The 21838-nt window shown below is 42.1% G+C and overlaps 2 protein-coding genes across 6 annotated transcripts in view; both read left to right on the top strand.

The window, feature by feature from the left end:
* The first annotated feature begins 34 nt into the window (after positions 1-34).
* Positions 35-5261, top strand: soat1 (sterol O-acyltransferase 1). 2 transcript variants are annotated; one of them, XM_028404722.1, is made up of 16 exons: positions 35-176; positions 845-996; positions 1913-1971; positions 2354-2502; positions 2588-2647; positions 2778-2885; positions 2979-3264; positions 3386-3464; positions 3550-3634; positions 3744-3789; positions 3882-4011; positions 4105-4202; positions 4287-4385; positions 4519-4654; positions 4795-4940; positions 5031-5261. In XM_028404722.1, exons 2-16 carry the CDS (start codon positions 846-848, stop codon positions 5106-5108), a joined length of 1710 nt encoding a protein of 569 aa, XP_028260523.1. In that variant the 5' UTR covers positions 35-176; position 845; the 3' UTR covers positions 5109-5261. The 2 variants fall into 2 exon arrangements, with proteins under 2 accessions (XP_028260523.1, XP_028260524.1); XM_028404723.1 differs by having other exon boundaries at positions 53-153.
* A 2408-nt stretch (positions 5262-7669) lies between these two features.
* Positions 7670-21838, top strand: part of abl2 (c-abl oncogene 2, non-receptor tyrosine kinase) — a 22483-nt gene continuing 8314 nt past the window's right edge. Inside the window, exons 1-7 of one of the 4 annotated variants that reach the window (XM_028403413.1) lie at positions 7670-8312; positions 18037-18165; positions 20321-20616; positions 20706-20978; positions 21221-21305; positions 21437-21614; positions 21691-21838. The exon at positions 21691-21838 is cut by the window's right edge and continues 37 nt beyond it. In XM_028403413.1, the coding sequence (XP_028259214.1) occupies positions 8096-8312; positions 18037-18165; positions 20321-20616; positions 20706-20978; positions 21221-21305; positions 21437-21614; positions 21691-21838 (1326 nt within the window). In that variant the 5' untranslated portion in view covers positions 7670-8095. Of the gene's footprint in view, positions 8313-17655; positions 17840-18033; positions 18166-20320; positions 20617-20705; positions 20979-21220; positions 21306-21436; positions 21615-21690 lie in introns of those variants that run through there. The other 3 variants (XM_028403412.1, XM_028403415.1, XM_028403414.1) reach the window with 3 other exon arrangements.

Genomic DNA, 21838 nt, shown 5'->3' with positions numbered 1-21838 from the left:
CAGCCCTGCTCATCATCTCCTCAGTGTTTATACAATGAGGAAGGTAAGCAGCCGCTCAGACTGTTGTGATTAAACAACGAGTTACACATCTGGTTGTGTACTCGGGAACGTCGGAGACAGGTTTCGTGAGGGAGAACCCGGCAGTTGGTGCGAGTATTCAGGAAGTCGGCAGATTGGTATTTTGTTTTCATTTTTTCTTCGGTGTCATTATCGTTTTTTTTTAAACCTGTTCTGTAGCTAACGATTGTTGGCTAATTTTACTAGCTCAGTGCTAGCAACTGGGCAGTATCGCCAGTCATACGCATTAATGTCATCTAGCATTACACCAACATTAATGTGGCGATTTAGCTCAGTAGTTAGCTTGTAGATAACCGCTGCCTGTCATACTGACTCTTGATATCAGCTGACAGTAGCTAACTAAACTACTTAGCTGTCTGCCTGCTGCGCGTCTGCGTCTTGTGAGAGTGATTTTATCGTCAACTGGGTTTGCTTTGTCTGTCAGTCAGAATCTTTTGCATACCTCCTGTCCATGTGAGGTGGTGTGATGTGATGAACACGTTAACGTGAGCTCACGTCTCTCAGGGCACATTTGCTACTGAGTGCTTTCAATCCTGGGCTTAGATTTTGTGGAATATCCTGGTTATGTGTTAAATAACTTAATCTGAATTATGCCACCTGATTTCAAAACATCTAGTTGTACTTTTATAACAATGCATACAACTACCAGCTTTCTCGTGTTGCCTGTTGCACCATAAGATCAAAACCCTGACACAACACACACTCCGGGCACTAATGTGTATGTTAATTTGCTCACTTAATGTTTTCCATTGATTTGTTTGTTAAGGATGGAGTCTGAGGATGGCCATGTCCTCCGGTCCCGCAGCCAAGCCATTCCTAAGATGCCCACCTTTCCTGATTTGGATAGCTCTTTGGAAGAGGACCATAGTCCTGCACACCATCAGCAAGGCAACAGAGATAACCACACCACCAGCAACGGTAGGAAAGTTTAAACTCTAATCATCAGAAAATAGGACACTGACCTTTTTGATACCGTGACTTTTAAAATACATGTTGATTAAACCACTAATCAGCCTTCAGTAAATGTCCTTGTTGTGCTGAAATCATGCCAAATACTGATATGTTCCTCATAAGCAATAGTTGGTGTGGTTAACTACAGTAGACGATGACAGCACAGGGCTGCTTCCTGCTAAAATGACTCTCATGCTGATCACTAGCATGTAACAGTAGCCAAGAATGAACTTGTCTTAAAAATGATGACACAGTCTTGAAGCAACATGAGTTTTCTGTACGTTTATAATACTACAAAAATAACAGTAGATGATGCTAGTAGGTGATTGACGCCCATTCTGTTACATTGTCAAGTTCTCTTCAGGTTTGTTGACTAGACAGGTGGAGTGCTGCTGTTGCGTGATATACTTTAATCACAGAACTAACTTGTTTGTCATCGCTGCTCAATAACCTATTGTAACCTTTACCACACATTAGTTGAATTTGCTTAGTGGACACCAGATGGTACTTGCCGCACCCTGTCATATGTTGACGTGTCTCCTCTTGCATTTTGCAACTTTAGCTCTTAAGAATGATGTCATTGGGTTCAACGGTTTCCCAAACTGTCACGCTTTTACACAATGACCAAAATCTACAGCACTCTACACTCTTTTTAAAAACATAGATATAATTTAAATGATTGAAAACAATAACATTTGATGAAAACTGAATTATTTAGAGTTGTTGTTGGAGATGTTTTTAGGTTGAAGTTCTGTTTAGACAAATGACTGGTGGCTCAATGAGCTCTGTTGTTGAGTTGGGTGTGTGTATGTAGATTGCTTTTACAAAGCATCATTTCTAGTCCATCATATGCTCACACTGTGTGTGCTCATTCCAATTTCAGGGAGAGTTGAAGTGCAACATGTGATCAGCAAAAAGCTGCAGCTGAAAAGAAAAGCCGAGGTTAGTAAGCCAGTAAAGTTGCTTAAAAGAAATGGCTCTTCCTGTATGGTAGAATGGGTCGGTTACAAAGCATACTCAGGAAATATCCAATGATCTTGGGTTCAGCTTCCTCAGTAATTTAGGATTACAGAATCATTTATTTCCATCAGTCTTTTAGATAAAAATCTCATTTATAGGCTAATTTATTACAGATATTTGCTTGTATAAAAAAACAACAAAATCAAAGAAAGCTTGGAACAATTTTTACTGATAATGTTGCCATCCTGTAGAAAATTGCTCCTTAAGTCAAGCACAGCCTGCTGGTTCCACCTGGGAACTCATGTTCCTGACTGACTTACTGTATATATAATGCTGGCCTTTTGTGTCCTTTTCTTTTACCAAGTACCTGAAGAATGACCTTATGCGTCAGTTTGACAACCAGGTCAATGACTTCATGGACAGTCTTATTGAGGAGTCAGCCAGCTTGGAGCCTGCGCCTGTACCTGCTGTCTTCTCACCGCCACTGTCAGACAAGGAGAGGGCCAAACTCAGGTACTGTGGTCCAGTTTCTCTGTCCTACAAGTGTAATGTCTAGTATATTGTGTTAGACCTACTTCATTGTGTTTTTTTCCCTTAGGCACTTTCAGCCTCCTCATGGCCAGGGGAAACAGTTTGTGAATCGAAGGTCCCTCCTAGAGTAAGCTGACACTTAGTAATTTGTATAGATGGTAAAACTCAAACTGTATAAAGTTTTATTGTCCCTTTGAATTCTATAGAATTCTGTGCAGCCGTGCACATTCATTTAATCGGCTTGTTTGTTTCTACAGTGAGCTGTTTGAGGTGAACCACATCAGGACCATCTACCACATGTTCATTGCCCTGCTCATTCTCTTTATCCTCAGCACACTTGTGGTAGATTTCATTGATCAAGGCAGGTAAGATAAACGATAAGATGCCTCGTCTGTTATATTTTGTTTTTATTTATAGATCATAAGTGGGATCATCTTTTTGTGTCTCCTTTCCCTCAGACTGGTGTTGGACTTTGACCTGCTAGTCTATGCATTTGGAGGGTTCCCTCTAGTGGTGTGCACGTGGATCTGCATGTTCCTGTCTGTGTTGTTCTTCCCTTACACCCTCTTCTACCTGTGGTCACACAGCCAGTCAGGTTCTTACAGTCACCCTAGCTTGTACACTTTCCTGTTTGGATCTGTATTCCTGCTTTACCAAGCTCTGGGTCTGGGATTTCTGCCCACATATGTGACCGTGAGCAACAGTTTGCCGCCTGCATCCTGCTTCATCATCATCTTGGAGCAGGTAGAGAACCACAGTCTTGTGTTAAGCTGTAAAACAGTCTTCTGAAATGTGCTCTACAAATCTGACTGTGTAAAAGTTGTAAGAGCTTTAACAACAGTTTGCCTGATTTGTCTAATTGCAGGTACGTCTAATGATGAAGGCCCATTCCTTTGTCAGAGAGAATGTACCAAGAGTATTGACCTGGGCTAAAGACAAGACCAGTATGTAATATTTTTTCCATGTCTTGTCTGTTCCTTTTCCTTACATACTTTCATGTTGCTAAGCAGTCTCTCCTTTAACCTACAGGCCCTGGCCCAGTTGTCCCTCAGGCTTCACAGTATCTCTACTTCCTGTTTGCTCCCACACTTATCTACAGAGACAAGTACCCTAGGTCAACAGGCAGTCTTATTTGTCAGGAATTTATGATTCCTTCTGGAGACCTAAAGAGTGTTTTCACACACTGTAGTGTTTGATAGTATCATGTTTCTTTCTTAATGCAGGAACCCAGTGATTAGATGGCACTATGTGGCCACAAAGTTCCTTCAGGTAACAATCTCGTCCACATTTTCATGTTGATCTTTACCTAAAATTTAATTCAAATGGTAACAACCTGGCTTCTGATCTTTTCAAACATACAGGTACTTGGATCTCTATTTTACGCCTACTATGTGTTCATGCGGCTCTGCATTCCTCAGTTCCGCAGCATCAGTCTGCAGATCTTTGATCTGCGGGCCATGGTGCTCTGTGTCTTTAACTCCATCCTGCCAGGTAAGGACCACTTCATAAAGTTTAAGTTCTTTTTTTATGTCAGGAGATGATACACTATTGTTGTTTTGTGTCTTTTGTTTTCATGTATTTTAGGAGCGTTGGTTCTCTTCCTGGGATTCTTCGCCTTCCTCCACTGTTGGCTCAATGCTTTTGCTGAGATGCTTCGCTTTGCTGACAGGATGTTTTACAAGGTGTTGTTTTCACTCTCCCTGCAACATTCATGCCAAGTTTCTCTGTTGTTCTTCAAGTTAATTGCTTTTGATTATATGTCACAGGACTGGTGGAACTCAACGTCTTTTGCAAACTACTATCGCACTTGGAATGTAGTGGTCCACGACTGGCTGTACTATTACGTGTACCGGGACTTCCTGTGGGTGAGCGGCCTCTATGTTGCAGTGCTAATTTTTCAGCTGTTTTACACCATTTTATTACGTGATGCAAGAGTGCATGTACCAGCTTAAATTTCCTGTGACTGATGTGTTGCTGTCTCTGCTGTTGTCATTTCAGATGTCTCAGAAGCGTTTCCGAGCAGCTGCCATGTTCTTTGTGTTTACAGTGTCGGCGGTGGTCCATGAGTACATCCTTGCAGTCTGTTTTGGCTTCTTCTACCCTGTGCTGTTTTGCCTCTTCATGTGCTTTGGAAGTAAGGCTGACTTTTACCAATGCTGTAAATATTTACAGGCATATTGCTTGAAAGTTTAGCAAAACCAAAAAATGGTATTATCCTGCCTGGGTCTTGAAACTCTGTCTCTGAACTTATTCTAACCTTTTTTCTTCTCACAGTGATGTTCAACTTCATTCTGCATGACCAAAGGAAAGGACCCATCTGGAATATCATTATGTGGACGTCTCTGTTCCTGGGTCAGGGAGTCATTATTTGTCTGTACTCCCAGGAGTGGTACGCTCAGCGCTACTGTCCCTTAAAGGAGGTAATGCTGCATGGCTCTGAGATGAAAGTGATTTTTTTTTTCCAGTGACACTATGCATTTCCACTTCTTATGTTGCCGTTTCTGTTCCAGCCTTCTTTCCTAGAGTTACTGAAGCCTCGCTCCTGGAACTGTCAGAGAGGAATGATGTCAGACGCTGACAGGCTGTGACCTACGATGGGGGATCTGAGAAGACGTAGTAGAAGAAGACAATCAGTATAAATTAGATCAGCCTTTTTTGTGTCTGTCAGGCTCGCCTTTGTTGTTTCTTTTATTTTATTGAACTAAGAGTTCATGTATGAATGTTTTGAAAAATATCTGCCAGAAACCAGCAGTGTCACAATGATGCCTTATCTGTTTAAAGTTTTTAAAGGCAAACCCATGACAAAAATAATTACAAGTTCACATAAAAGTACTTGTGAACTCCTATTTTTATGCACTATTTTTTTTTTTTGACATGCCCCCATTCCCTTTGCCTTGATCAACTGTGAAACCACTCCTTGTGCCCATATGACGTGGCAGCAGAGAGCAAACATTACACAATACAAACATTATTCACCAAATGCATTAATGGTTAATATTTAACTGGGTGTGCAGTTGCTGCTCTTTAATGATAGACATTCAGCATGATGTTTGGAAAGACTTAAAATTATTTATTTATTTTCACTGCCAATAATTGACCACTTAGAGAAGATTGAAACAAGGCGTCTGGACTTGTAGAGTTTTCTAGAAGACGTTTCGCTGCTCATCCAAGCAGCTTCATCACTTCTAACTGTTTGGTGGGGAAACATGGTTTATATGTGGTTACAGACCTGTGTGGGTGGGTCTGGGTAAAACTTAAAAAACTTAAAAACAATAGCACTAAATGTTTCCATACTTACCTGTGATGTTCTGGCTGACTGGGCCAGGTGTGTCTAACGACTGGCTAACGACTATGAAACTGTCGGAGGGGGACTGGTTGACAGCCCTTTGTTCTTACTGTGAGTATGTGCAAACTTCCTGGGAATGGATGGAATCACTGCATTGTATGTGGTAGAAAGATGATGTCTGAGGCCACCACCTCTGTTAAGGGAAGGTTTTTCCAGCTTAACATAGATGGCTTCCTTGACTCCTCTTTCAAACCACCTGTCCTCCCTGTCTAAAATGTGAACATTGTTGTCCTCAAAGGAGTGTCCTTTGTCTTTGAGGTGGAGGTGAACAGCTGAGTCTTGTCCTGAGGAGGTGGCTCTCCTGTGCTGAGCCATTCTTCTGTGGAGTGGTTGTTTAGTTTCTCCAATGTACAGATCAGAGCATTCCTCACTGCACTGGACTGCATATATCACATTGCTGTGTTTCTCCCTGGGAATCTTGTCCTTCGGGTGAACCAGTCTCTGTCTCAGTGTTGTCATAGGTTTGAAGTGGACTGGGATGTCATGGTTGTTGACATCCCGGTTGTCTTCTAGAAAACTCTACAAGTCCAGACGCCTTGCTTCAATCTTCTCTACGTATGATGACCTGGATGACTGAGAATCTTCATCAAAATAATTGACCACTGTTCAGGGTTTTTGTTTAAATCCAAGAAACAGTGGGCACTGTATTATAATTTCAATACAGAAGTCACGGAGCAGACCACTGTGATTCACCTATGTCTATATTAATATTTTTTTCCCAATTTAAGTACTTAGAAAACGTGTGTTGATCTACCCACTGTACACTGTGTAAATGCTCACAGAAGACTATAAGATAAAATGTTGAGAAGACAGCATGAAATTAATATTATTACTATATGATGTTGTATTTCTTTCATTACCAATTTTGAGTTATGTATAGTGATTTCACTACAGAATTACATCTACTGTAAAACTTGCAGCTGGCTGCTAGAATGTTCAGATACTTGATTAGCACTAAGGGCTACAGGTTGCACTGTCAGATACTCTGTATATTGAAAGAAAGTGTATGTGTTAGTACACTTGTGCAGTAATTTCCATATAAGACTTAATGGATAAAGGTATTTAACTATATTTTTGTTATTGTTATCATGACAGAATAATTGTATTATATTGTGGAAAGTTATTGCATACTGTTTGTTGCCAATTCTGATATATTCCAATGCAGGGAGACTGTATTTATGCTTGTGAATAATGAGATGCACAGCAGCACAAAGTAAAAACCAGCACTTATGGTAAACTGGATGACCACAGGGTGGCGCTGTATTACAGCTTTTAATGTTTTCTACTTATTTTGATGTCAATCCTTTTCACGATTTTAACAAGTACCAGCAAATAATTTACAATGTACATAATCATTTAGGACTACACATTTGACAGAAGTTTACATTTGAGATTGTGTGACTAAAGATCATAATATTACTAATAGTGAAGAGCCAAGCTGCAGAAGTCCTGTTTATTCAGATTAATTTATTTTTGGGGAACAGAGTTGTTCCTCCTTACTGTCATACTTGTGTTTATTGTGAATCGCTTATTGTGTTTGTTTTCTTTTATTTTCTGATTGCTGTCAAATGTCTGACACATTTCTTATAAAGACACATCAAAGTATAAGAGCAATCAAAAATAAAACCTAAAGTATATTTGCTTCATCTCGTGTGTAATGAAACTTATTGATTTATTGACTTCAGTACAGGTAGGTAGCTGTATGCACATGCAGTTTGCTGCCCGGGGGCTCGGTGACTGCTGGGACCCGGTTGGTGCTGGAGGATAACGCTGACAGGGGATCGAGGCGAACCCCCCGCCTTGTGCAACACATCTTCTATTCTGCGGTAAAGATGGCGGCGTCAGAGGGGGCGCGCAGCGGCCGGACAACGGCAAAACGATTCTGATTAGCTCCGATTTGACCGAATCTAGCTCGTCCGGCACCACTGATTCCTACTGGCATATCATCTGGATCAGAGAAATAGAAACACTCGCTGTCACACGTCGGGGTTGCGGTTTTATTGTTTAAGGCAGGGTGGGTGGGTTTCACTGATAGCTGGTAACGTTAGCTAACAGGCTAAAGAAGCGAGCTAACACGGGCTGGTTAACGTTAGCTCAGTGAAGAACAGCGGGGAGGGGATTGAGGAAGAGTATTCGGTCCAGGCCGCTCCAGCTTGGGGGAATGTGAACCAGAGGTGCGCAGGGGGTTTGCTCGCTTCGTCCCAAACGTCCTCACGCCAAACTACCGTGATGGGACAGCAGGTAGGCCGCGTCGGTGAGGGTACATCGACCGGACTCCAGCCACCACAGCCCCACGCGTCCCAACCACACCAAGGGAAGGGCAACCGGGGGAGCGGCGCCGGGAGAAGACCCCGAGAACCCGGCAGTAGCACCGGGACACCGCCAGGAAGGGAAGGTCCAGTCAACGTGCCCGATCCAGGGATCAATATATTCACGAAGCATTCAGGTAAAGTGATAAGTATGATGTGTATGTGGTGGTGGAATCAGATTTATACATGGAGAGTTGTTTGCTGCTGATTAGCGCTTGTTAGCCGAGTCCATGCTATTTGTCAACGACGCGTTAGCGGAAATAGCCATGCCAACCAACATTAGCTTTCCATGCCTCATACATTTTACTGTGTGGTAATTTGTCTATTGTCTTTGTGTGCAGGCTAGAGGCAGATTAGTCAGAGAGGCGATGAATAAATCGCACAGATTTGACACCAAAACAGTAGTATATTAGAGCCGGCTGTGTGCGCTGCATGTGATCTAATCATCCCAAAAAGAGGCACTGAATGTTTCTGAGGAAGAGTCCTCTGCGTTCAGCCTCGGGGTCATAACTGGAGGTTAGCTAGTCAGCTTTTCCTCTGTGTGATACCTAGGATGGTAACGCTGGTTCTTGCTTCCGGAGGTTTTCCAGCAATTCTACTCCATTAACTCACTTGTGCAGTCACTACAGGGTCACATTACCATACCTAGTGGTTTTCACATGCTCGCTTACATCCTCTGTCTGATAAGGTTTACTGTTACAACACACTCAGCAAGCTGACTGCGCAGTTTGATGATCCAGAGGGAAATCTCTGTGAATTATTTAAGTCGCCTTCTGTCATCATGTGATTACACTCATGCAGATATGACTGTTTAAAGCTGCTCTTGTGTGATTATAGTTTAATATCGTTATGTCTGACTTCTCACACAGAAGGTCTGGGAATTCATTAGTATTGAAAACTGTAGGTTAACCATTGTGTGGGGAAAATGACATCAAGTGCTGCTTTCAGTCACCTGACTCAGCACCATTAGCTCCCATCACCCATTTTTCCACTGTGCAACAATTCCTATGCACTCAAAAAAAGATATCATGCACAAAGCCTTGTGGTTGACCTGAGTTTGTAAGTAAAGGAGATGACAGAATACCTACTAGATGCATGTTCTTGTGTGAGCAAGCAAGTTATGTCTTAGTTTACGCTAATATCTTGGCCGTGCCCCCTGAGTGTAAACCTGGAGGGATGTTTGACATCTGTGGGCTTACTGTTGGTTCTGTCTTTCACTTATGTGTCCTTCAGTGAATTGTTACTTCACATGTGCTGCATAGATGTAAAACTACTGGCATAACTTTCTTAGTTTCCACTGATGTCCCAGACCCAACTCCCTCCCTCCCGCCATTACAGTCAGCAAGGACACATGGAAGGTGTAACCTTTTGGGAATGGAAAGCATTTTCAATTCCTGGCTCTCACATCTCTGAAGTAACAGTCCTCAGCTTGAAGTACATACACAGACAGACAGACACACTAAGTGCAACACCGCTCACAGTCGGCACTGTTCTCCGATGTTGGGGCAGGAGTAGTAGCCTTTTTATAGCATCCAGGATGCAGTCACACAGCCACTCTGCAGAGAGACTGCTTCTCTTCAAAGCACACAATAATAGAACAAAGACTCCTAAGTGGGGACACTGGGACTGTGCGCTCAGTCTTCCACTGACTATCAAACTCTTGGTCTATTTATGTGATAATGATGCAGCATTGTCTTACATGTCTGTGTGTGAGTTGTGCTTGTTCTTTTGAGGAAGCTGTTTTGATTACCAGGCAGTCAGTGTTCATTTGTGCTAATACTAGAAATATTTTTGTTATAAGCCAGATTTTTTTGACATCCTCTGTGAAGTATATCAAGAAATCACAGTGGCTCACAAATTACACGCTAAACTTGATTTGTGTTATGACGAAAACCATCAAGACAGTTGTTTACTTTGCATAATGTAAAACATGAGCTGCTCCTTCAGGTTATGTTCCTGTATTTGATAATAGGGATGGTACAGTGTTGGATTTTTTCTATATCAGCTCAACTTTGTCATGCCAAGAAGTTGATTATCGTTGATTTGGCAATGGTATTAGTTGCTGTTTTTTTTCGCTTGCAGAGAAATAGCTCTGTCACTGTTTGACATAGGTTGTAATTTAATGTTTGTATCATTTAGGAAATGTTTCTTCTCATAGCTTTGGAGATTAACATGTTAAAGTTGTTCTTTTAATCTGTTTTATATCCCATTTTATCACAGACTAGCATTCCTGTTTAATGATGCCTTTTTGGGATATAATTGAAAGGTGCCAGTCCAGGAGGAATGCATGCTAGTCTGTGTTGGAGCCTGTCTTTGCTGTATCATTGGGTATCATATCCATGTTCTTTTTTGCTAGAGTTATCAGTATGCCTATATACACACAGTCGATTTAGGGCAACAAATGAGTGGGGGTTTTTGCCTGGCCCAGCGGAGCCCCTCTGAGTTCAGGTTTATGTTCTTACTACAAGTGATTCTTTTGGAAAACTCTATACAGCCCTTGTCCTCTGCTAAGGTTGGCATCACTCCCCCTCAGTTCACCTTTGATGTAGCATCACTGTGCACTATGCCGCCAAACAGACGGACTGGCTTTAAAACACTGAGCTAAACAAGAACAGACAGGAATCAGCCTGCCTCTGTGCTGATTCAAAAGAAGCTGGCCAGAGTGTCACCTCTCTCAGTATTTGTTCAATAGCCGTATTGTTGAATCAGTGGCTGCAACATATTGATGGTTCCATCCCTTTAGCCTTGTCAGGAGTTCAGTGATCTCCATCTCTGCAGTGGGTTCAAAAGCTGACACTGTCTGAAGGCTGTTGTTATAAAATCAAAAAACAACAATCTATTTTTACTTTAAATGGATTGAATGAGTTGCTGCAGATGAGTTGTTTGGAATATTTTTTGGCAGCACACTGATGGTGTATGTGTAGCCAGCTGTACCTAAAGTGCAGAACTGTTAAAGCTGCCCAGGGGAGTAAAGAGATTCCTGGATCTAGGATCCAAGGACCTAAGCTGATTTGCATCACGGGTGAAATTAGATTAGAGACAAATCCACTTTTCTGTGGACTCCATGTGCTAAAACGCCAACAACCAGGAGGGAGGTGGTGGGGACTTTCACTTCAGAAGCTATTGGTAAGATTTTAATTGGCTTTAAATAATATCATAGCGTGAATGAAGAAAACTCTGTCCTGTCTTCAACCACTAGGAGGAGCCATGACCACACCTCCTTGGGGTGAGACTTGCTAGAAATTAGAGCTAAACTGATGAGCCTGGGTGATCATCTTTGTAAGTGTGATCTGATGGATGTATTTGTGTTTCTGTGCAAATCATCTGAACACAATTAAACATGGTTGTAGTCCAAAAATTGCATGCACCATTGTGAACGCTGTAATGGTTGTGTGTCCTTAATAATTTATGCCTTCCCTCATCCCACGCCTGCCATGTACTAGAACCGAGTCTATCCTCTCAGACTGAGCCTCTGCTATTAACTCTTACAGATGAACAGCTCCTTCTGTCTGGATCTAAACTCTGCTGAACCCTGGCTGTTGAGATGGGCCTCAATCCCAAATCTGTCTAGGAAGAGTTAAATGCCCTTTAATCCCTAATGCTTCATAGAAAATATGCCATAAATTGTATGCAGAAGAAAATGTATGATTTGTAAATAATCGTGCTTTGTGTGTCTGGTAGAACCCTTAAAAAAGTTTATGTTATGCATCTATCTTGAATCCCAGTTGCACCCTTAAGCCTTTGCATCTGCTACCAGTCAACATTCTGTAGTTCCCGAAACCACAGTCCTAGTTTATATTCCTTGGCTGACGCTCTCTGTAGCTCTTATCATTAACTGGTGAGGATTAATCAGAACAGTGAGTGATTGGCTGCACAGATGGTGATGCCGCCCCTTGCATCTGTCAGCCTAAAAACACCAAATGTTTTAAACTTTGCAGGAAGGTTTAGTCAAATAGTGTTGTGGCTCCCAGTGAAATCACAGTATTCACTTAAGCTGCAATGGTGTCGCGCGGGGGGAGAATTAGATATGGGTGTATGAAAGGAGGGCAGACTCTGTGCCAAGCCTGTTAAGCACTGATTCGCTTCTAGGATGAGTCCTCAGTTGCTGGAATTATCACTGCAGCTTATCTTCTAGGTTGCAGGCTGGAGACTTGGCTAGCATGCACACACTTAACTGTATTTACCATACTTGCATATACATTCACATATACTCTTGCTTTCCCTTTGCCCTTGTCAGTGAAGTTGTTATGTGGAGCAGCTCTTATGGAGGATTATCCAGCATGTCCTACTCCTTCAGTGTAATCGCCATCCAGCTGACCAGTCAGTCAGAAACCTTTAATCTGGGCACCCTGGGGTACTGCTGTCCTCAAATATCCTATGTGATGCATGTGATTAGTCAGCGAAGAGAAAGCCCAAAGTTAATATTGTTGTACAAGTCAAACAATTGTAGGTTCACTCAGTTTATTGTTTATTACATATTATTAATGTGAGATTATTTTCTCTTTTTTCTCTATTATGTTACAAAATCAGATTTTCACAGTGAAACTCGGACTGGAGCCCCAGTTATAATTTGATAGAGAATGTAAAGCAATACTGTTTATTCATTGAAAAGTAGGCATGTGCTCATGTTTCTGAAATGTGTGATCCCTTCAAAAAACCTGCCTACCCATTGTCAGCAGAAATTAAATAAATAGTAGAAAGCAGCATGTTGGCCAGTGACTGTATTGTGGCAATTATGCTTTATCTCTTTCAATACAGTCAACACTAAATAAACAAGTGAAAGCTGAAGGCAAGACATTGCTGAAAGAATATACTGTCAAGGGTGTGATGTAAAATCTAGTGTGTTCACCTAGATGGGCCTTGGAGGGTTTTATTAGTCTGATGTGATGGTGGTTTTCGGTATACTGGGCTGTTTTTCCTTCAGAGGCCCATCTTCTATCTCAGTAAGAACACAATGGAATATGTTTCGTTTTGGCTCCAGTCGGTTCTTTAATCTGTATCAGTGTAAAGAGGCTTAAACCCACACCCTAACTGAGTTTAGCCACACCACACAGAGATTAGCTGTTCAGACACCAAGATTAGTCTGCAGGTCCTTCTGTAAACCCTCATGGCAAAGAATGAGACAATCCAAAAAGGTAGTAACAAAGTGGAGCTGTGGAGAGATCTGCTCCACCTCTTTACCTGTGGGAGAGTTGGCAACAACTTGGCCAGCCAGATATTTTACATCATCCACATAAATTGCAGGATGTCTTTGCAGATCTGCAAAGAGGACAGGGCTCCATGTAAAGCTTTCATTACATATACTTAGAGAAATAAAAATATTGCTAACAACCCAGTTACAGTTTTCAGGCTTCAGATTAACTGCGTTTTGGTAAAATATGCACCATCATTTGTGATGGCTTGTCAGCTTATATCATTTTTGTGTGCAGCAGTCCGTGTGGACAGCGTAGGAGGTTTATTTCCAGTCATCATGAGCTGCTCTTCCTCTCTAAAGTAGCACTTATCTTGTGTTGCCAGCACACCTAAAGGGACCCACTTCAGAGCCCATTATTAACCCATGAGAAGCCCTGAGAGGGGCTGGGTGAGCTGTGGGTTAGATCTCCATTCTTTTCCCTTCCTGGGTGATCCACTGACCTTTAAGCCCAGGTTGATGTATGCCCACTCCCTGATTGGTAAATGTGGACAGGAGACATGATGGCTTGAGTAGAGATCATTCAAAGGCTTTCCCGGGAGTGGTCTTTATGTGCATGTGGAAGTATTTACTCACAGGGGTTTGCAAAATCACTGAGGCAGATGTCAATGTGTAGGCCTGGACATGAGTAAACAAGACAAGTGCATACATGTTCATGGTCAGAGATGTGTACTGTGTTCAGTAGTTTGTGGTCATTAAATGTATACTTTGCATAGTTCAATTACTGAATGAGTAGACAACAAGTAAAAGCTCTTTGTTTTCACTTTATAAATTTGAAGTCCCTGAAACAAGGGAACATCTCCCTGAACCAACACACACACACTTGTGATGTAGCAGTAATAAGGCTATTGTCCTTTGTCCCCATGAACAACAACTGACTCTCCTCTCTGTCTCGGGATTCTCTGTTTACAGCATCTCAAAATGTAGATGGTGGTAATTTGCCAAAACCAGGGGTGCTTTAGTTATTTTTTTTATATTATTTATGCTCCAATGGGAAAGAAGTCAAGTTCATTGCATATGATGCATTTAAAAACTAAATATCTGAGACATTTAAGAACCAGAAACACTCAGATCTTTTTTTAAAGTTAAAAGTTTTAATTAGTTTTCAGACCAGTTGCAAATTAGTCAGAACTCCTTTATTTTTTATTGCATCTCTGATACTGCAGTATGTTCTGTCCAGGATGTCTTTCCTAAGAGGGATAACCTGTTTGTAGCTAAAATTCAAGATTTTTAAGTTACACACTGTTCAGGTAATGGTGTGGTTAAAAAACATCTCTAGTAAGTAATTTGTTGCTTAAGTACAGCTTGATTTTCTGTGAATATAAACGCAGATTGAAGATTACAGCACATAGTCGTCACTAGTATTTCAGACTCCGGTCTGACTCCAGTGATTCTGTCTCTGAGTAAGCCACAGGATCTGATCAGGCCTGCTGTATAGAGTAGGCTTATGTAATGTCTTGTATGTGCATCTTTTCCACAGCATTGTCTTAGGTTTTCATCAGGGCTTCCTGTAGGCAGCCAGCCATTTATTGCTACACCACATCACTACAGCTACACCATATGTGCTGCTTTGCACAGTTATTTTTAGATGTCATGCTGCTATGTTTTCTTCTCCCGCAGCTAAAAATACAACCTCACCTCACTGTGGTCAAATTATATAAGTATTGTATTTGATTAGGGTGTTGTTGTTTAATACTTTGGCACAAGTTGATTGTTTGGTGAGGTGACAATGGAGGCAGAAACACTCAGACAGCTGCTGGGACAGCCAGAGAAATAGTGTTACCAGTGTGTGTGTGTGTGTGTGATGTGCGTCTGCGTGTGTGTGATGTGCGTCTGCATGTTATGTGTGCTCTGTGACCAGGGTCACCTCTGTCGCAGCTGTCTTAGGGGGTTCAAGTTTGGCGTGCCCCTCAGCCTTGCTAACGCCCTCTCTGTTCTGCTCCACACAAAGCCATAGTTTCTTCAGAACACACATGCTACACTTCACAGCACACACATGGGCCTGAGGCACCCAGACAGACACACGACATACCCCATGTAGACCAACTGCTCCCTCACTCAAACATTTCAGCGCATAAGGTTTAAGCCTGGCCATTGAGGACAGCATCTTGCTTCTGACATGGTTTAAGAATGATTTACAAGTGATTTAAGAAATGTGATCAATTGAATGAAACTGGATCATGTTATGAAAGCAATTCAATGTTATTAGGTTATTTTATTTGAGCCTTGGAATACCTGACTAATTACCGTAGTTTCTTTTTGTGTGTCATTTTGTCTGTGATGACTGGAATTAAAATTCCTCTAATCAAGATCTTTCACGATTGGCATAATATAACTACTTCATTCATAACATTCCTGAGAAGAGGGATGTGATATGTAGCTATGTAAGAGGAGCAGCTTTGACAGTTGGCTCAGCAGTTGCAGTCATGCACATTTACACACACACACACACACACACACACACACACACACACACACACACACACAGAAGAAAAGTGTGTGTCCATAGGACCTCTCCCCCCTTTAGGAGGAACAAGACCAGACATCTGCTGTTGGCCACTGCACTTAAACCCTCACACACTCCCACTTCTCCTTGCACACTCCACATACACACTACTCTACCCCCTAACCTTGGTACATAGCCGTCTCTCCTCCTCAACCATGCATCTTTTTGCGTCTTTGTCTCTCCGCTGTGAAGAAGATGGTTTGATTGTATTTTGTAGTCTACATTAGACAAACTTTGACCTAAATAACACCTCATACAAGCGTTTCTGTGGATACTGAGACTAGTAACCAAGGGACCAGAGCGGAAGATGTATTGGGAATTGTGGCTGAGCCAGGTTACAGCCACGGCGGCGCTGCAGTGCATGCTGGTCCAGAACAAAGGTGGGCAAATCTTGTATGTGTAGGTGTTGTAATGAATTGGGCAAATGGAACATGTTCAGTTACATATAGATTCAGTTCTCGTTAAGGTTAATACTTCATGTAGGTCACAGAAGAAAATCTCTGCTGTCATGCTAATGTATGGCATGTGCCTGCCACATGGTGTGGACTAACAATTGAAAAGCTTCCTTGTTGAGTGCCTGCCAGCTTTGTGGGATTAGAGCAATAACATTAAATTCAAAGTGAAAGAAGATCCAGCATTTATTTAAAAAAAAAAAGTGCACCAAAACTTTTTAGGATGAGGTCCTCTGTTTCACCTCCTTCCACCATTGCTGTTGTTGATGTGAGCTCGACACATGTGTTACATGAAAATACAAGTGTCTTTCATCAAATTCTCACTGTGTGGATGTATTCTGGCTGTATATCTCGTGCGGTAAGATTTCGCCCAGTTCTAAAATCTACATTGCAATAGACTTCATTAATATCTTGTAATAATGGCTCCTTCTGTGTGAAGCATTATAGCTGTGAAATAGAGAAAGGAATCATTCTTGTCTGTGACAATTACATTTTCATTGCATTTTTGTAATATCTTCATGTAGATTTTAGCAAAGGCTTCTATACAGTGAGGGCAGCACTATTTACACAGAACCACTGCTAAGCATGCACAGAGTATCCTTTGCCACTTTACCAAAACCTCATCTTGTTGGCAATGATAAAATGTCAAGAGCACTGCAGTAAATGTTTCACTACCAGCTGTAATTGTGACCACAGAATCATTCCATAATGGTTCAAGTTGGAATGCCGGAATGGGATTGTAAAGTCAGACAGTTAAACTGAATACAGTGCAACTGATCCTGGAGGAAGTTACTGCTGAATGAATCAACCAGTTTCTTTGTTCAACATTTGCCTGAGTGTGCTATTTAGTTATGGCAGTTGTAGACAAACAGAAGAAAACTGTATATATTTCTACAGCTTCTCAATCATAATGCAGTTTTTCATCATAATAGAGTCTGTTCTTCTTAGGCAGCACAGAAAGATGCGGTCTTGTTCCTATGTTATTCTGTTAAAAATGAAGGACCATGAGACAGTTTTTATGCAATGTAGCAGCTTTTCTGTTTACCTACAGTTACTACACTACAGTGTTTGTTCTGTTTTTTTTCTTCAATGCAGCCCTCTCCCATTCATTTAGCAGCTGTTCAGACATGCAGCAACTTCGATAGCAGCTGTTGAGTTTAGTACGTGTTAGCTGCTCACGCAGTTATTCATCACTGTTCCTTCGTGGGTGTGTGTCATGTACTATCCTGCATAGACCGTTCCCATCCACGCGGTTTTCTAGCTCCTCCTCCGTTGTCTTCACATATATACACATACAAAAACATTCCCACCTCAGATCTTACCTGGCTCAGGTTAAACACGACAGGCTGTGTGTGTGCAGCTAGTGATAGCAGTGCTCTTCAGAGAGGAGCTTAGCTGAAGTGATGCTTTTGAGGTGCCTACAGGCAAACAGCAGTTTTGAAGAGGAATGGGTGGCTCTGAGTGGCCATCAACGCCACACGGGTTTCAGGCATGGGGTGCAGCATGGACAGACAGGTAGACAATCTGTGGTAGTATTTTGAATGTATAAGGCTTTCAGCTAGGCTGCTTACATTTATTTTGGTAAAATTTCCAGTTAACTGCACTTACAGTGTGACCTATTCTTTTGTTTGTCATTGACCTAAGCACATGATGCTACTGACTTGTGTCACAGTGTATCTATCTGACACTTACTTCTGCTCTTTCCCCAGAAGCTCTGACAGAGGCAGTGCGCTGGAGTTCCAAGGAGAACTTACTAGGGGCGGCTGAAAGCGACCCTAACCTCTTTGTTGCACTTTATGACTTTGTCGCCAGTGGAGACAACACGCTCAGCATCACTAAAGGTAAACGGTGTCGGAGGACTATGATTTAAAGCCTGTACCATAAACACATTTGATTAGTGCTTTTTACCCATTAGCTGTCAAGCAGCCAAAACTGTTATGTGGCTAGATTTGAAAAACCTGTTTTTTATTATTTCCATGCATCATCTGTAAAGGATGTTGCTTTGGCAACTTAATATTTAACCACACCTTCATACAACATAAGAACATTTGTTGCAACAGATTAACTTCCCTCAGGGCGGTGTCAGGGATTGGCAGGTCAGCAGCACCTTGAAAGTGTTGTTTTACAGGCTACCTGCCTATCCCAGAGGAATGTTGTGTGTCATTAGAGCTTACCTTATGACATCAACGACCCACACATCATACGTCCTTCTTGCATGCTTTACTGTGATTAAATAACAAGGAAATGCTCTTTTGATACCAGCAATGCATATCCTACCTTGTGTTAATGACTCCTTTTCAGTACACAGTCTCTCCTCAGTCCAGACCTCTCGTTTTCTCAACCTGTATCCGTTATCCATTCAACTGCTCTTCCCTGAGTAATGAGTTTAAAATATCCTAATGATATTAATCGGGCAGCCAGGCATGTGTCACCAACTGATCTGTGGTGTGTTTTATGTGGCAGTCTGTTAATTATCCATTCTTTTAAGACTTCCATGGCAGCTGCCTGGGATGGAAATGATGTTTAGACCCTGACTCATGGAGTGAATCTGAGATTCCTGCCCACATGCAAGCACATGTGCACTCCCAGGCTCCGCAGCACTTTTCCTATCTGTCCAGCACTTTGCTCTGTCACATGGAAACACCCAGGCATGCCTCTGATGCTGTGTTAATACGAAATGGGTTCAACTGTAATAGTAACAGGTGGATAAGTACAGCATGCAGAGGCTAATTGCCACAAAGGGTAGCGATTTAGCCAGTCCGTGTCTGAGGCTAATCATCATTGTCTCTTTTCCATGCCGGCCCAAACTAGGCTAGTCCAGACCAGAGCCCTGCTTCAAGCACATGTGGCTCCTACTGTGAGGCAGCCAGGCAGTCAGTGTTTCCACTCCCACAAAATTTAGGGGCACAGAAGGCAGACATAGAGGAGACCGGTGGATTGGTGGGCTGGATGTGGATAACAATCTCAGTTTAATGTAGTTCACTGCATTGCTAATGCAGTGCTTTTAGATTTAGGAGCTAGATGTGCAACTCTGGTTAGTAACTGCATGGTTTTCTTAGATGTTAAGTCTATTACACAATCATTACTGTTGCAACTGCAACAATATGCTACTGATGATAGCCTAAGGCTGCATTAACAATCAGCTTTCCCAAAAACAAAAGGGTCATCCTGTAGAAAAAAGTTACACCAGACTCAGAACGGTTTAAAACCCTGTTTGTGACTATTCCATGATTTGGGATCTGATATGCTCTTTCTTTTTCTCTATCTGAGAATCAAATTTCATTGACTAGAGCCTTGCTGTTTGCATCATTTTATGTGAAAGTTGTCTACAGGGTGACATGTGTTGTCATTATGGCTGCTGATATATTTGGGTTAATGGATATTTAGTAAGTGAAACTTTTGAGTATGAGTGGAAGATGAGATAAAGATAAGTGCAGATAAGAAGAAACGCCAGTGTAGAGATGGCTACTCACTACTCTGTTTCTTTCTTTTTAACCATTTCTCTTCCTCCGACCAGTTGGCAGGCTGTGCTTCATTCACTGTTTTGTTCCCCTCCCTCCCTGTTCTAGTCTCTGCTCCCTCATGCCTCCTCCGCTGACGTCAGAGACAGGGAGATAGAGACAACAGACCAAGTCACTACATGCTTGGTATTGCCTAGCCCTGTATGACAGATATGCTGTTCACCCAGCCCTGTTATTGTTCCATAGATTTTGATGTTTTTATTAGAGGATAGTCGTCTCCATAACACCATTTGTTTGTGAGCTGTTGCAATGTGGTGACCCCATAAATGAGTTTTCTTCTATGGAAATGTTCTTCATCAGAATTAAAGGAAATCAAGTGAGCATAAAGTGTACATTAAAACATTTCTCAAAGTGTGTACTTTTGCTGTTGAGGGTATTTTTCTATGTACACAATACTGGAATCAAACCAGGGTAAGCTCCATTGTGCCATCATTCAGTGTACTGTAGTCTTACAACCCACCCTTCCTGTGTCTAGGTGAGAAGTTGCGTGTGCTCGGCTACAACCAGAATGGAGAGTGGAGTGAAGTGCGGTCTAAGAATGGCCAGGGTTGGGTGCCCTCCAACTACATCACACCAGTCAACAGTCTGGAGAAGCATAGCTGGTACCATGGGCCTGTTTCCCGCAGTGCTGCAGAGTACTTGCTCTCGTCCCTTATCAATGGCAGTTTTCTAGTCCGGGAAAGCGAAAGCAGCCCTGGACAGTTGTCAATATCTTTGCGCTATGAGGGCAGAGTGTACCACTACCGAATCAACACAGCCACTGATGGAAAGGTATGCATGAGTAGTTTTGCAAAAGACTATTACTCTTTTATAAACTCTGCTGTTGTCTTCACCATTGTGTTCTTTTGCCCCCATTTTAGGTATATGTGACATCTGAAAGCCGCTTTGCCACCCTAGCTGAGCTGGTCCACCACCACTCCACTGTAGCCGATGGCCTGGTCACCACACTGCACTACCCCGCACCCAAATGTAACAAGCCCACAGTGTACGGTGTGTCACCTATCCATGATAAGTGGGAGATGGAGCGCACAGACATCACCATGAAGCACAAGCTGGGAGGAGGCCAGTATGGGGAGGTGTATGTTGGAGTGTGGAAAAAGTACAACCTCACAGTGGCTGTCAAAACACTCAAGGTTAGACCAACTTGTTTTATATTGACAATCACACTTTTCTGGAATTTATTTACTGTAAAAAGTTCAGTTGTATCTGTGCAGTTTTGCAGCTGTAAATTGGTAAAATGGTTATAGATCCCCTCCTACAGGTGGACTTTGGTATTACACATGATGTTTCCTAATGATACTGTAAGCTGCTTTTTTCCATCTATCCCATTGAGTAAATTATCTTTCTTTGTTTGTGTCTCTTTCTGTAATAATAGGAGGACACTATGGAAGTGGAAGAGTTCCTGAAAGAGGCATCAGTGATGAAAGAAGTTAAACACCCTAATCTCGTTCAGCTACTGGGTCAGTATTGTGAACTGATTGTGCTTCATTGCTGACCATTTGTGTCCATTTATTTACTCTTTGAAAATGATTTACTCATTCCTACAGCGTTCCTAGAAATTCCATATGCTAACAGCTATCGTTTCACACAGGTGTCTGCACATTAGAGCCACCTTTCTACATCGTGACTGAGTACATGCCGCATGGCAACCTACTGGACTACTTGAGAGATTGTGACAAGGAGGAGGTTAATGCTGTGGTGCTGCTCTACATGGCCACACAGATCTCCTCTGCCATGGAATACCTGGAGAAGAAGAACTTCATCCACCGGTAAAGGGAATGTTTGGTGTTTGTTTGGGATACACTTTTATTTCCATTTCTTATTCGTTCATTTTCACCTTTTAAGGGATCTTGCAGCAAGGAACTGCCTAGTTGGGGAAAATCATGTCGTGAAGGTTGCCGACTTCGGCTTGAGTCGGTTGATGACTGGTGACACATATACTGCCCATGCTGGAGCCAAGTTCCCCATCAAATGGACTGCACCGGAGAGTCTT

This window comes from Parambassis ranga, chromosome 4 (assembly GCF_900634625.1).
Source record: "Parambassis ranga chromosome 4, fParRan2.1, whole genome shotgun sequence".
Taxonomy (NCBI): Eukaryota; Metazoa; Chordata; class Actinopteri; family Ambassidae; genus Parambassis; species Parambassis ranga.
The sequence above is the reverse complement of the archived record's forward strand: the minus strand, read 5'-3'. Positions and strand labels throughout refer to the sequence as shown.

What these genes read in the sequence shown, in the direction of transcription:
- soat1 (XM_028404722.1), top strand. Translation starts at nt 846, where the DNA reads ATGGAGTCTGAGGATGGCCATGTCCTCCGGTCCCGCAGCCAAGCCATT. An exon ending in AATCGAAGGTCCCTCCTAGA is followed by an intron (nt 2,648 to 2,777) that starts GTAAGCTGACAC and finishes TTGTTTCTACAG; the next exon opens with TGAGCTGTTTGAGGTGAACC. An exon ending in TGGCCACAAAGTTCCTTCAG is followed by an intron (nt 3,790 to 3,881) that starts GTAACAATCTCG and finishes TCAAACATACAG; the next exon opens with GTACTTGGATCTCTATTTTA.